The sequence below is a fragment of the Anguilla anguilla genome, chromosome 16, assembly GCF_013347855.1.
Source record: "Anguilla anguilla isolate fAngAng1 chromosome 16, fAngAng1.pri, whole genome shotgun sequence".
NCBI lineage: Eukaryota > Metazoa > Chordata > Actinopteri > Anguilliformes > Anguillidae > Anguilla > Anguilla anguilla.
Genome location: NC_049216.1, coordinates 12,083,220 through 12,099,144, shown reverse-complemented (window position 1 = coordinate 12,099,144; position 15,925 = coordinate 12,083,220). Strand labels below are relative to the sequence as shown.

The window sequence follows — 15,925 nt, the reverse complement described above, 5'->3', positions numbered from 1 at the left end:
AACACACAAATCGCTTAAATCTACCAATAAAAGTGAACTGTGGTTAAAACGACTCCGGGTTGAAGCCTTCAATCAACAAGCGGAACAGGTGCTACAGCGGCTGGGCATACATCTAATCATCATCTCAGGGGAAAAAAATGCTTTAGCATTTATTGCTAAATTGTGAAAACAGGCCTCCCTCTTGTCCCCCAATAATACACACTATCAAATGAGTCTGTGCATACACACCATTCATAGCACCAATTTTATTATTGATAGCCAGGCGCATTTTGTTACAATGCTGACATGTTTATTCAGTGTTAATTTGCGTGATAAAATATAAATGATACGGAACATTCAAGAGTAGCGACGTTTTACAACAACAACAAAAAAAGCATAATATGCCATTACGAATAATGCAGGCAACGGTAACTTGTGCCATATGGCAATTGCGTCGATGTCCATGTCATACAGACCAAAGACAGGACTGGATTTTGCAACAGAACAGTACCTTGAAATATTTTATTCACATTTTCATTTACAAAACAAGACAAGCAAACAAATCAACAAAAAATAAGTAACCCATTGAGATGGATTCACAGGAAAATAACAATAAGCAACGATATCTCATTACATCTCAATGACAAGGCGAAGAGTCTGAATGCACAAACTTGATCCTTGCACTTGTTAGCACGTGGTGCTCCACATTATAGTAAACCCAAGACCATAAAAATTAAAACACCTGGGAGATGTCTGGTTATCACTACTGATATCCCAACATAGCAGCTTTGAAGGCACTTGATTAGCATTCTGTGAAATCGCAGGGAAAAAAACAAAAAAAAAAAACAACAATACTTAAAAAAGTCCCCCAGATGCTAAGGGCACAGGCCTATAAAGTTTAGTGCTCAGGCACAGACATCATAATCCACAGTTTAAACACTCCAGAGGCACTAGCAATTGGCACTTTATAGCAATACACTGAAGGCAGCCACTGTATAAAGACATCATTCTCCCCATAGTGTTGTATTGAACATTTTTAAAGAGATGTCAATGTCCAAATACAAAGCCAGACAGCACTAGCAAAGTTACAGTACTTGGCTGGTTAATTTCTAATTGTGAGCTTTGGTATCTTCACACTTAGTGCCGAAGATGTCACATAAAAGTAAACATTTGTTAAATTAATGAAGCACTGCTACACATAAACATTATCTTAACTTAATGGCAGCTTGGACCCTAAAGAGGAACTGCCTCTTTAGACCAAACGTGTAAACTCAGGCGTCTCCATTCGACACACCCGTCAGCTCGCGTTGTATGGGAATGCTTTCGATACGACAAGGAAAATCTGCACAGTTTAATGTCGTTTAGTATTGCTCTGGCGTACCGCAAATTTCTGTCTGCTGTAGCGTAAAAGCCCTTCCTCAAACAGTTATTCCTGAGCCTTCCCATCTCTTAAAAACCCTGATTCCTTGTGTCCTGAGAATACTAGTTAATTGAACCGTGTTCTCATCCACTTCCTTGGCTTCCATTGTCACTTGTCCTCAAAACCTTCAATGGGCGCAGCACCCTGAACGTCCTTGGATTTGAACTTAACACTGAAGGACAGTTACAAAAACACATTCTCTCCTGAACAGAAGCATTTTTTTAACCTCCAAACCCAGAAATAGAATTTCACTGTGTAACTGAAAAGGTACAGATTGAACTTACGAACCCACCAATGAAACCATTGTAGAACCGTGAGAAAAAAAAAACGCATTAGCAAATCTTTCGAAACCATTTTTTCTTTCTGTTGACAAGTGCCATTTTTTTTCCTTTTAGAAATGCACGCTCTATTGTTTCTGTTTGATCGGAAACAAACCATGCAAACGTTCACAATGTTCCTTCAAATAGCAACGAGGACATGTTTTTCCCAGCGTGCACCACGCCCGTCTGCGGCACGAACGAGTCCGCAATAAAACGTGACGTCCAGGCTGGCCTTTCCCCACGGTCGCCATTCCACTTACACGGTCCCTTTTCCCCCTGTCCCGGTCACGGCTGTACCACGGTCATCTCCGCCAGAGCGAGAGCGAAGGCGTTCTGAAAAATCGGTCACGGCTAATGTGCTGCGGCTTTGAGGAAACCGGGGTCAACGGTAAACTGGAGCGTAAAGGCGCGGCCTTCCTTAAAGCGCCAGTCCGGCGCGCGGCGCGGCGAGCCAACCCAGCTGAGGCGGCGGTTCCAGGGCCCGGGCGGGGTGGGGGTCCACCTGAGCGAAGGGAAGAAGGGAAATGGACTCATTAACACGGTCTGGACCCGGAAACACACTTCTGCCACCAGATACCGATCTCGCTGGAACGGCTAACGTTCTTAGGGTGTGTCTTAACAGGAAACAGGCTACTGAAAATTATTCTGACTATTAAATGCTCCACTGAAGGATGACAACATTCTCCCACACCCAATGATGGGGAATCCTGATGAATGTGGGGAGATATTTTCAGAATTAACTGGGGTACAGGTTTGTGGTAGAAACCTATAGCATATGTCAGATGTTTAAATATATGCAAGTGTATGGTGCCCATTTTTAATGATCTTATAGGACATGTATTTACCGACTGACATGTGTAATCGTACCCATTATTTGTAGTTTATGGCTGTACTGTGTCTGTTACTAGCAGCAAGGAGAACTTATGGACATAATACAGATTATATAATATTCCTTGCTAACATGTATTCTGTTTTGCAGTGACCCATATAATATCTCACCTCACAGTAGACTGGGGGGGGCTGAAATCGGAATTCCTGGATGTATGCGAAAATCGGCCCTCCCAGTTGCCTCTCCAGCTCCTCCGATTGGACGAGAGAGGGGGAGTGCAGCTCAAACTCTTCCTCCGACACCACGTCCGCATAATTTGGAGGAGCTGGTAGAAGAGAGATAGAGAAGTCACATGACCTGAATCAGAGCTATACCAGTTCTGGCTTTTTATTTTTACTCAAGTTCATTTTTCACTTTTTCACAAATAAACATTACTTAGGGTACAGGCTTGTATTGTGGAATGTGTGATGCCACGGACTGTGTCACGTTGGCGTTGGACTTTGAAATAAGCTGGGAAACTGTGGTAGACAGATAGCGACATGCCTGTTTTCCAAGTAATACCAAATCCACAGAATTCGTCACAGTCCTTCAGAAAGAACTGGTGGTTCCTGGTCTGTTAAAAAATTACTGGAAATGCAGGGAAATATTTCACCACATTTTAATCTCTCTGATACTTGCATAATCTTGAACCACACTGATTACTCAATGAACAACATACACCCTCCCTCTGGAGTAACATCTGCCAAACAGGGCAGGTACTCCCCCACAATCACATGCGCATGCGCACACACACACACACACACACACACACGCGAACACATAAACAGACACACACACACACACACATGCACAAACACACAGACAGACACACACACATGCACAAACACACACAGACAGGCACACACACATGCACAAACACACACAGACAGACACACACACACGCACAAACACACACACACACACACACCCCAGCACGAGCATGCGCCACCTTTGCGCAGCATGCCAGTCACCCCACGGCGTGTGTGGCGTGTGACTGAGCCGGATCGCAGGGCGTGGCCGTACCTTCGGGCTCCTCGGGCAGTGCCAGCGTGAGCCAGCTTGTGTCCCGGCTGACCCGGCTGCTGACGCTGGCGCTGCGGGCCCCCATGCCGCCGTACGGGATGGTGCCAATCACGATGGGCAGCTCCGCCCTCAGCTTCCTGGTGCCCGGGATCTGCACCGTCACCTTCGCAAGACACGCACCTTCACTCAGACTGAACATGTCCCCGCACTGAATGTGGCAACACTTGCAGAACATCACCGCCTTCCCTTACGTGCTACACAATAGTCATCCAATTTGCATGCAGCGACCAAAAAAAAAAAAACCGTTTGAAGTTCAAGATGTGTTTGCAGTCTTCCTCTGTGCAATAAACTTCCCTGCCTGGCGCTCCCGGTAAACAATTACCGCGGGGGTGTGCGACGGACGGCCAAAGCAAGCAGTGCCGCGCGGTGAGCGGGAGACGCTATCCGCGCTCACGCGGGCAGCCACCGGCTGATTCTGGAAGCATCTGTGCATTCCTGCCAATTCAGCTGGATACCTGGCTGTGGTTAATACTGTCTAATGCTACAGGACTTGAACCCTGGGGCCTTCTGGTGACCCCTTCCAACTGCTTACCCAGCAAACAGAGCGACCGTTTACACTGCCGGACACTTACGGAAAGACGCACTCTGTTTAAAGGGACAGCAGCGCTTCTCCTTTAGGGATCTGAACCTGCGGCCTTCTGGTTGCCACCCCAGTTGCTAAGCAGGAAGATAAGGGCGAGCGAAATGCCGGTTTCCGTGGATACTCACAGCTAAAGAGTACTCCACCCTGATGAGGGCGGAGTTGAGGACGGAGGGGGGCAGGGGCGGGATCTTCAGCGCCTTCCCGTTCCAGGAGTCGGAGCTGCCGGAGGGGATGTGGTTCCCCCTCACGCTCGCCACCGCCTGCCGGTAGGTTTTGGTTTTGCCCCTGGCCAGGAAGGTCTGCATCTGGTAGATGGTGGCTTTGGGCACGACGAGGCGGGAGGAGCAGTTCTCGATCTCGGCGTAGATGGGGATCACCTCTCCTGATTCGAAAGGGAAAAGGGGTATGAAGAGCATGGAATAAACTGCAGGTTGTGTATCAAATTTTTAAAAAAAGGTCTAAAAAGGAACACAAATTATTTGCATCAATTCAGAAGTCAGGCACAACCCACGGTTGCAGTGCTTGTGTGATCGATCGAGACAGCTGGACGTTTACTGAAAGGGTTCAGGACAAATGACTCATGCACGGGACCTAAATCCATGGGCGCAAACCCAGTTCTGTGGGCACGGGCCCTTCTCAGCAGGTTACGAAACGCTTTTTTTCCCCCTGTACTGTACCTCAGCATCGAGGCGAAAAAGGAGGCTGCGAGTCTCACCGTTGCAGTAGCCCTTCCTGTCGATGTTGACACTCAGAGAGACGGGGCCGGAGGTGAAGATCCAGCAGCTGATCATCTTCTCCTTGTTGGTGGAAACGGGGGACTGGAAGGAGCCGGGGAGAGAGGCGAGGGTGAGAGACGCGGACACCCCGTGCACAGCGTTCCCAGCCCGGTTCCCATGGACCCGGCCTTGAAGTGGCGCGGGGAGGGGGGGGGGGGCTGGGGGGTTGGGCTTTTAGGAAAGCTGGTGTTCTTGGACCTGGGCCGATAATGCGGCTCCAGGGACGGGGCTCCGATAACAGGAGCGCTGTGGCGGGGGCGGGGGGGGGGGGGGGGGGGGGGGGGGCATAACAAACACTCCCGCGCGCGGTGTTACAAGCGCAGGATGTTGCAGCAGGAAAGACAAACCTGAAGCGTCAGTATTTCACAATACCACAAAAATGTAAACATGAGAAAGAAGCAGCAACAGGGAACTTCAAAGTATATTTGAACCAATTCCAGAGAAAAAAAGTGAACCAATCATCATTTCAGGTGAAGGGGAAATTTTCCATGAAACTTGAGCACAAAGCTTTAGATCCTAGCCAGGACCTCAATAAAATTAATTAATGAACGAATAAATAAAAAATCCTAAGAAGCACCAAAAATGTAATTTTAGAAACTTTTGAAGTTTCTAGATTTTATTTTTTCTTAATTTGAGGGCTTTTAGGCTGTGTCCGAATCAGCGTCCTTGACTACTTTTGAGTATACAAGTTCAATACAAGTTGCATACAACTTGTATACTCAATAGTAGGCAAGTGTGCCTTAGTGACTTCCCAGAGATTTTCATAGGTACCCTGCCACGAACTTTCCTCCATATCCGCTCTTACCAGCAGAGACGGGGAGTTGACGTCAATGTGGCAGAGGACGGGGAACTCTCTGCGTACGCTCTGGTCCTGGGCCGAGGGCCTCTGCAGAACCGCGTTCACCCAGTACTGAACCTTCCCATGTCTCCCGACGAACGAGGACACCAGGGGCCTGAAAGAGGCGAAGGTACAGGACATGTGCAGCCAACCGCGTCACTTATAATAATCATCGACAAAATGTTTTACCCCAGGTCCTGACAGATGATAAACTAGCTCAAACAGTGGCAGCCAATCCAGCGTGTTGGAATTGGTTACAAGGGGTTTCAAAAATACTTCCTAATCATGAACGTCGTCCCCTATAATCATTGACAAAATGTTTTTTAACACAGGAAAGACGGCCCTGAGAAGGGAGACACTAGCTTAAACTGTGGCAGCCAAAATTATTATTATTCCTAAAAAGCAACCTACAACTCTACCCATGGTTTCCTAAGAGCGTGGAACGGACATGAAATTGTCATTTTTGTCGCAGTTTTAGGAACTTGCACTAATCAGGAGGAAGCAACAGCCAAGCACAATGGGACAAAGAGTGCAGCGGTAGTACCATAAGTACTGTACTGTAGGTGCCCCTACGTAGCTAGCTAGCCACGCTAGTATTTACATAGCAAACACCAAGTTTAGATACATGACAGTGTGTAGCATTATCATGAATATAAAGTTGCTGTTTGCTATCTAATACCTCGATATCAAGGAAAGCAGTAGTCTAGAATGGTATCAATAAATCTTTCAAGCTATAGTCTATGGTGCAATGATGTAGTAGGTTGCTCTTACCAATTTGGACTAGAAACGATGTAAAATAAATCTTGAATCTAATGCGATTTAATAAAATTTTAACCATTTACAAATAATTTCATGTTGAATGTTACTATTTGTATTACGTGGGATGACTAATCTCTTTAATGATACTTTAACAGCATATGCCAGAATCATATACTTTGCTTCAGGCCTGCTACAATACTGTTTACTCAAAAAAATAGAAACACAATGCCAAAGAAATGCTGATGTAGCATTTGTCATTCCAATGCTGAAAAGCTAGCTTTATTTACAAACCCTTTCATTTCACGTGCACCACCAACTGAAGTTCTAACAAAAAGTGAATAGAGAGCAAGGGATTGTGGGCAACACAGTGGCAACGCAGCACACAGCAAAAGAAGCCCCCAGTTTGAACACAGGTAAATATCTACACGACCAGAAATGACAAAATTTGGATGATAATTTCATTTATATTCCAACAGAGGAGCATTGAATAAGAGTGAAGTGGTTAATTGTGTTCCACCTTAATGCATCCTATATGTTCATCTGAACACCTGCTGGAGTCTTTGGTGGAACATCAGCAGTGTGCGCACTTTTTCTTTTAAAGTCTTTAGTGCAACGGCATGTAGACTGACAGAAGACAACACATTCATTCTGGCTCTAGTTTTTTTTTATTTTTTTATTTTTTTTTAAACCTGACTAACTACCCCAGATCTGTGCCATATATTTGCACAGTACAGTTACGCTCTCTACATGTGTAAATGGGTTAGCACAGAAGAATCGCTTTGTAGCCGCTGTATGGCAAGCAAATTGAATTGGAATATATGGGATCTGCTGATTACATACTCTGCCGAGAATGCCTTGCAATGAAATCCAGAAGCACTTCTATTTAATTTGGACAGTGTTTTTTACAGAGACAGTCACAAACATGTTCTACAGAAAAAAACACTTCTCTGAATGTGTCTGGTTGCACAACAAGGTATTTTCCTGAGGCACTGGACGTACCCACCTTATGCATGACCCTTAACGAGAACAACTAAGTGCATTGACTTTGAGCTTTGTTAATTCTAGCTTGTCTGCAAACAAGTCTACAGTCACTCACCTTTGAGGGAGCACAAATCGGAAAGCAAATTCATGTCTCCCTGCATCAAGGCTGACCCACTCCCCGTCTTCACTGCCTGTTTCAACAATAAACAAACAAAAACAAAAAAAACTAAAAATATAAGTTTATCTTATGGCAAAAACAGTCATAATAACGTTTACTAAAATGAGAATGCAACAGATAACAGTACTGCAAATGTACAGCCTTGGCCACAGACCCAGAAAGGCATCATTTCAGTTCTGTAGTCCTCAACTTTAGGTCACTGTGCTTTTTCTCTGCAAGTACAAATGCGGTAATGCTTGTTCAGATCTAGCAACCGGTGGGTCGGAGGTTCAAATACCACATATGGTGCCGATGCCGTACCGCAGGGAGAGGTACAGGTTCTCACCGGAATGACCGAAAGGTAAACATCAAGCCGCGCGAGCGGATGACACGCTACGTCAGTGCTACGCGAGAGGCCCGGGATGAGCTTGCCTGCCAAGCAAACAAATAAGGTCATGTAACACGAGTGCCTGCGCACGGCCGTTTGAAAATAACCCTAAAACACAGGCGCAGGTCTCTCGGGGGAGCAGGAAGGGAGGCCTCCGGCCATGTCTTGTTTTGAGCACATTCCGCGAAGCCATAGCGTGACCCCTCCCGCTCACAAACAAGCCCAGAGTCGGCAGCAGGGGTTATTTGCGGCCATAGGTGAGCTGTACATTGTTGAATTTTATTTGATTATTGAGATTTTCCATCTGGATTTTCTTCTCCCCTCCCAAAAATAAAAGGAGCAACGTGAGACTATTCAGCAGGGTTTGGGCCATGCACGAGTTTAACCGAGAATGGATGATACATTCTAATTCAATTTCTTGAAGTCAATGTGCACCCAAGGAAAATAACTGAATTTGAATGACAGAAAAAAAGAATTGAATTCCTTCTATAAGTGGTTGTCTTGACTTGCAAATCAAACATTTGAATCAAAGACAGTTAAACAAATCAAATACAAAATGCATGTATTACAATTATGATGTTATGCTGGATGAATTCTAAACTCATTTTCATTTGTTCATTAATAAAATGTTAATATTCACCTGTCACTCAGCACGTTTTCCAAAACAGTCCTGTTTGGAATTATGAGACAACATTACCTAGATTTCCATGAACTCAAACTGAATTGAGTCAAGGTTCATGACCTAAGTTGTTTTTTTAGTTTTTTTTTTTTTTTAAAGAAGGCCCTGTACCTGTGTTGAATTTGTGAGACTTGTGATAGTGTGTGGTAGTTTGACCTTGAAAGAATTGACTTTCAATCATTTTGGCGAACCAACACCAACAACATCAGGGAATCACAGTGCAGTTGGTAAGCGCTGTGGTACTGTATACCTATTCATGGATCCACCCGAGCAGCTAAAATGGCTTCCATAGAACTTTCATTTTTTTCCATGTTGCATGCGTGATACTGTGCATGAGACTGCATCATTTGGCTAAACATTTCAGTGGGAGTTGTGTTCCAACTTTCTCATGCAACAATGCTCCTTTCCATAACAACAAAGTTCTCCGGAAGCCATTTTAACCGTGCCCTTCCAATAACCACTGTATGTCTTTCATCGGCCTGTGCTCTAAGCATTGTAACACCATGTATACAACACTAGCAAATCATAAGAAAAACAGAAGAACCACTGGGTGCTCAGGTAAAAAAAGCATTTAAAAAAGCAGCCTACCCTCAAAGGCATCGGAACTGGTTTCAATTTCATCATCGATATGCCAATTTAATAAAGGCTTTTTAACTAATTTCTTTCTCCAACCAGAGTGTCCTGAACTTCACTGAAGTCAGCCCTGTTAAATACTCATTGTACTGTGGCACTCTTCTTTGTTGTCCTCCAACTAACAAATGACCATTTTAAGCATTATAATTCTACGCATGCAACCCTAGCAAGTGACCATTCAAAGCATTCTAAATTTGTGGGTCTAATTAGCATGAGGAAAAAAAAACTCTTACAACAATTGAATTAGAATAAAACAATATAAATTCACATGTTAAATTAAACAATAAAATACAACTATTTTTTACAACCTAATTTATTCATCTAATTTATCAAGGTTTCCAGTAACTTCTGAGCCAACTGTATATGTGAATCAGACACTATCACAGTTGACTTATTTTTCTTATTTTTTCAGGACAAAGCAATCTGACATTCTCAGCGAATCAGCTGTGCTTACCAGCAACAGCACAACTGAGTATGGACACACTGAATTGCTTGACCACTCTGATACATCGAAATGGCCAGCCACCAAGTCATCAATCGGAGCTTACAAACAGCACTATTGACTACATTGCCAATGGTCTGCTTCCTCAGTCAGCAGTTGGAAACAAGTACTTTTGCAAAATTCTCAACTTAGCTGAACTCAGCTTAGCTCGTTTCGCCATGCCAAGCCACAGGCGCCTGAGTCAGAAGCTTATTGCACAACACACGGCTATCATCAAGGTTAGGATGACTCGAGAGCAAAAATGCAGAAAGTTCAATACATCCATCTTACCGCGGACATCTGTTCCAGCTGGGACCTGCAAACTTTTTGGGTATAACTGGCCACTTTATTTTAAACTTTGAACTTCACGCAGTAACGGTGGCATGCGAAAGCTTCAAGGGAAGACACACAGCAGAAAACTATTTCATAAATATGACAATACTACAACCATCTACAACATTATCAACAAAGCGTGTGTTAATGTGACCGATAACACTGTAAACGCGGAGAAGGCATTCACTCGCTTCACCAGTGGAGGTTCATGACAGTGACATAGATGATGATGATGATGATGATAATGAAGCTGACCTCCGGGAGATCAGTGTAATTGATTAACAGGTTTATCTGCCATATGAGAGAAGCCCATGCTTTATCCAGGGTCCCGCTTGTGGTGCGTGATGCCATGGAACAAGCTGGCCCTCTAAATCACAAAAAAAACTTTTGCCAAATCACGATGGCAAAAGTTCAGAGGCTTACATCACCCCAAAACCAAGAGCAACGGAAATCCCTGAAGGACATCTGACGCTTCAGGCTGCAGATGCAGTAAGATAGACTAGCCAGCTGAAGGTGATGAGGTCATTTCTTCAGATCCCCTCAGAAGTTTTTTTCAAGAGCTTCAAGCCCCCATTCAGTTCACAGCAAATGAAATCAAATTAACCAAAGAACTCTGCAAGAGACTGGAACGTTGTCAAGAAGCAATGGATCGATGTCAAGCTGATAAATTTGCTACCGTACAACAATGAAATCTTCAACAACAAAAAAATGGCTGGCTACTGTAAGTTTGCAGATATGGAGTGGTTTCAGCTGGCTGCCCCCAAGGACCCAGGGTTCAAATCTGACTGGTGCATGGGTGGAGAAAGACACAACATCAAGGAGATACTGACAAACAAGGTCCTCTCTCTTTCTCCACAAAAATCATCAACTGCAAAAAAAATCCTCTGCACCTCTGAACCTCCAAAAAAAAACAAAGCTATTCGCTTTTATGGTTTCCCTTGCCCCAAAGCTACCAGCATCAGAGGAGGTGCCGAGCTTATCCAGGCCTACCATGCCATACTGAGGAGTCTCATCCTTTCCAGTACAGGAAACTAGAACCAGTCCCCTTAGTCTGCCTAAACTGCATCCCAATACACAGCCATTCCTGCCTCATCTGGACCTTAGGAACACATTTTCAGCGTCGCTGGCAAGATATTTAGGCCTGAGAGATGTAATCTTAGTGACATGATATTTGAAGATGTAATGATGATTCAGTGCAATACAAATGGGCAAAATCTCAAAATAAAAGAATGTCATCATGTATGACAGTATAGCAGAACATATAGACAAAACATAGCAGTCCAAGTGAAAATTGAAATAGTTGAAGTTACATACATCAAATAGCCCCTGAAAGGTCTGTTTAACATTATATGATATTCAGTACTGATAATATATAACACTACATGTAATCAGTTATGTGGTAATAAAACACAGAATTTCACTGAATTTAATTCAATTTCAATTCAATTACAATTTTGTTTCCTGTAGGCTTTTTCAAATTCCAATTCCTCAGCTGTACAAGAATTGATGAGTTTATTCATGAATTGACTCCAACCCTGGTATACAATTTAGTTACTTTAACATTCTTTCGCAAAACTGGATTATACCAGAAGCTTAGTTGCTCTTAACCAGAAATGGACATGACACCACACTCATAATGCAAAATCAGCAACATAAGTTAATGTTAGTGTATCGTGTATCATGCAAATGTACCTGTTGTTTCCATTAGAGTTTGAGAAGCACCAAAATATTCCACCTCCTCTTTAATACAGTGCCCCAGGGATGGTGTTGCCATGGGAGCACTGATGGGCGACGATGCTCTGCAGGGACCCTCGTTCCAGCATACCTGCGCGCACCCTCGTGCCGTTATCTTGATGGCCTTGATTTGAGTCGCTGTCAGCAACTCCAGCAACACATGTCCGGATACGATTTCACCACTGCAATATCCATTCTTCTGCTCGTTATCAAACACGATGCCGAGCGTTTTGACTGTGTCAATCATTGTGGGTTCTTCTTTGTAAACTGAAAAATGCGATAACAATCAAAACCGCATTGTGTCGAGTCTATCACAGTCACCGTGATTTAAATGCCACTGGACATTACAATTATACTGTAAAGTTATACATTGCAATAGTAGCATAGTCAAGACAGTTGCAACATTTCTTCCACACTACATTGTGACTTGGGTATCATTAGCGAACGTTCACTGTTCGACATGCTCAATTCAAATATGTTCGTAAAACAAAATGAATAGCCACTTCCTCTGCAGTGCACCTTTTCTCAAACATTCTGGCGAACCGTCCTCTAATATTAATGATGACAGCAACAGTAGCAACAAGCTAGCTCTCTAGGGGCTATTGTTAGTAAACAGCAACGAATAATAATAATAATAATAATAATAATAATAACAATGGTAGTAAAACAACACCACTACGAGAACTAAGTTACTACAATTAGTAGTTCGAATAAGAACAAAAACAACAACAATAATAATAATAATAATAATAATAATAATAAATAACAACAACAGTAATGTTCTTACCCTTTCCGTGTCTGCGTGCACGACTATTAGAGTAGTGTTACCGAACAAGCAAGCTGAAGTTCACAAAATTGATAAATGACTCATCAACCAGTTAGCTCACTCTGAACTGTCGGGACTGCTTTCACGCTGATCATATGCTTGTAACTCTAGCTAGCTAAATTGCTAGCATGCTACCAATCCAAAACACCAAGTCAATCGTTCTCTTCTTGAAAATGAAAAGAACCTTACTGTAATTAAACACTGGATGTGGCGTTTTAAAAATGAGGAGTACTGTGTGGTTGTCAGGTCATTAGGATGAAGTATCAGCAAGCACGCTATCACAACACTGCACTAGACTGCACTACCGATCCCTACCTTTTTTGAACTAGTATTAATTGCACATTTTGTAGTGCGGGTTCTTCAAGAAAGACTCTAGCAACACCCAAATACTGTGAGCTGTGAAATGATTGGCCAGACTTACTGTCTGAACACGATTAGGGCGGGATTTAAGAAGTTGTTGACTCTGCGATTCGATGAAATCTAAAAGTGACACATTGACAGGGCAGGTGCATGCAAAAACAGCTGATATTTATTACCGCGCGTGATTTGTGATTTTGGACCAATGACAAGCCAAGAAAAGCACGTGAACAGCTTCACGATTGGTTTGCTGAAAACAAACGGCCAATGACACTTTCGATTCTCCCACGTGGACAGTCGATGGCCAAACATAGCCAGTGCTGAAAGAACGCGTCGCCATGGAAACGGATAGGCTTATGGAGAGCCAGAGGGGCCAGAATTTTCGGATAAATTTGTAGTTGTTTAAACTAGTTTGTCTGTTTTATTTGTTGGTGTGTTCTAGTTTGCCTGTTTTATTTGTTGGTGTGTTCTTTTTGTTGTTAAAAACTTTCGTTTTTCATTCCTGCTTTTGTTTTTGTATTGCATAATTATTCGATGGGTGGCATGGTGGTGCAGTGGGTAGCACTGTTGCCTCACCGAAGGTCTTGGGTTTGAATCTCTGGGCCTTTCTGTGTGGAGTTTGCATGTTCGCCCTGTATCCTTGTGGGTTTCCTCTGGGTACTCTTGGTTTCCTCCCACAGTCCAAAGACATGCAGGTAGCCTAAATTGCCCATAGGGGTGAGTGAATTATTTTTGTGCCCTGCGATAGATTGGCAACCTGTACAAGGTGTTTTCCTGGAATCCCGAATCCTGTGATCCAGATGAGAGTACACTGGGATATGCTCCAGCACCCCCGCGATAATATATGGATTATTATTCAATGTAAATAATTATAATTTTGTGTAAATAATAAGCAAACATGCTGTAGCCTATACGCATAAATTAACCAATATCCCTGCTGTACTTTTTGCCAAACTGCAGACCAATTTCAACATGTTAACAAATGTGTCTCACCATAGCAGTGCGGTGATCATTGTAACTCCACTAGAATTGAATTAATCAGTTTAATGAGGATGACAAAGGTGTAGATTTGAAACATCATGCCTGTATTTTTTTAATGATGTAAAGTTCACAAAAATATACCAACAGTGACAAATGACCAAACTACAAATCACCACAGTCAGTGGCATAAGTGCATGTTTTACTTGTTTTCCTAATTAAGTGAGCAAGTTCAAAATCAATCTATTGAGACACATTTGAAGCATTATTAGGTAAGAACTAATGAATATGATGGAACATCTTTTTAGTAATAAACCATAACCAGGTTAACATCACTGAAGTCTAGGCTAACTTTGCAGCAGCAAATGTTATTTCAAATTAGTTTACTTGAATAGAAACAGACATAGAACCCTGAACACTTGCAGATGTCCATGTCTGGAGCAATTCTGGCTTGAATGATCCCCATGAATAAATATCTAAATGTTTGCCTATTCCAATATTGTGGAATAAATTTCATAATATACACATGATGTACGTGTTTTAATGCTGTGCCCGGAGGATCCCATCAGTTCAAGCAGCACTGCTCTCTGGCGCCACCCTATGATGAGTCTAAGGCCTGCACTACTGATCAAGAAAGAAAGAACCTTGAGCATAAACATATTCCAAGTTCTTAGGGCTGCCAGAAATATATACATTTTAATATGTAATCTATATATAGCTCCATAATGTTCGGGACAAAGACTCTCTTTTTTTTCTTCTTGATTTGGCTCTACTCCACAATTTGTAATCAAACAATTCACAGAAGTTCAATGTGCACTTGACATCTTGATCGGATGTGGTTATTTGCAGATGTAGTTAAATGTCCAGCGGGAAGAATTATTGATTGTGGGACTGGAGTATTTGTGATGACGAAATCAGCAGGAAAAGATCTGCGTTTACATGAGGTCAAATGGTACAGAAGTTAATGTTTTTAAAAGCTGAGAATCTGTGGTCATAGTTATTAATATAGGAAACCCAGAAAAGTAGCTTGGTCTCTTGGTATTGTATAAGTAAGGGGCATCCCCCTGCCAGGCTGCAGCTTGGCGGATGGCATACCTGCCATCTTAGTTATTGTCACAGATATAGCCACACCCGACAGTCTCAAGCAGAAGACAACCTGATTGTATAGCCAGTAGCAGTAGCCTACACTTGTTAGGAATATTTTTTCCTGGCCTGTATGGTACTGTCATAGTCCTTTTACAACATAGTGACCTTCATTAAAGCCTACTGTGAATGAAAAATATATAGGTTAGTGCAATACGCAGCCAGTGGAAGGATTATTCAGTCGTGTGAGCGGAAAAAAACGGGGGTCGGCATCAGGTCGTTAATGCGATAAACCCTGTTACAAGCATTGCCGGCGCTGGGAAAAGCGTGGGGTTCGTACTCATGTATTACCTCTAGCGCGGCTGAGAGCGCGCGGGCCGTGGGATGCCGCTAGCTCCCTCGAGGGCTGACGGATAAGATACGACACCCTGTCCTCTCTCCGGCTGAGCGGTCGCTGAACTCTCTCGCGCTCACGCCGCTTCCAAAGTGGGTTCAGCTAGAGGTTAATATAAACAAACAGTCGAAAATGGAGGTCCGCGGATTATGAAATGCTGGGCGGACTGACAAATCCCTCATTGCCATTAGCCCGTGGCCCCACCTATGCCCTTCCCCATCTTAAAATGTTTTAGTGCTTTGCAGTTTATGCACGTGACTAGCTTAATTAAATTC

At 43.2% G+C, this 15,925-nt stretch overlaps 1 protein-coding gene across 2 annotated transcripts; it reads right to left on the bottom strand.

Moving 5' to 3' along the window:
• Nucleotides 1–230: 230 nt before the first annotated feature.
• On the bottom strand, nt 231–13,192 carry LOC118215702 (arrestin domain-containing protein 4-like). 2 transcript variants are annotated; one of them, XM_035396659.1, is made up of 9 exons: nt 12,800–13,192; nt 11,971–12,279; nt 7,723–7,798; nt 5,835–5,982; nt 4,969–5,071; nt 4,379–4,635; nt 3,611–3,773; nt 2,719–2,873; nt 231–2,221 (listed from the first exon to the last, which is right to left on the bottom strand). In XM_035396659.1, exons 2-9 carry the CDS (start codon nt 12,257–12,259, stop codon nt 2,138–2,140), a joined length of 1,275 nt encoding a protein of 424 aa, XP_035252550.1. In that variant the 5' UTR covers nt 12,260–12,279; nt 12,800–13,192; the 3' UTR covers nt 231–2,137. The 2 variants fall into 2 exon arrangements, with proteins under 2 accessions (XP_035252550.1, XP_035252551.1); XM_035396660.1 differs by lacking the exons at nt 5,835–5,982; nt 7,723–7,798; nt 12,800–13,192 and having other exon boundaries at nt 11,971–12,022.
• Nucleotides 13,193–15,925: the final 2,733 nt, after the last annotated feature.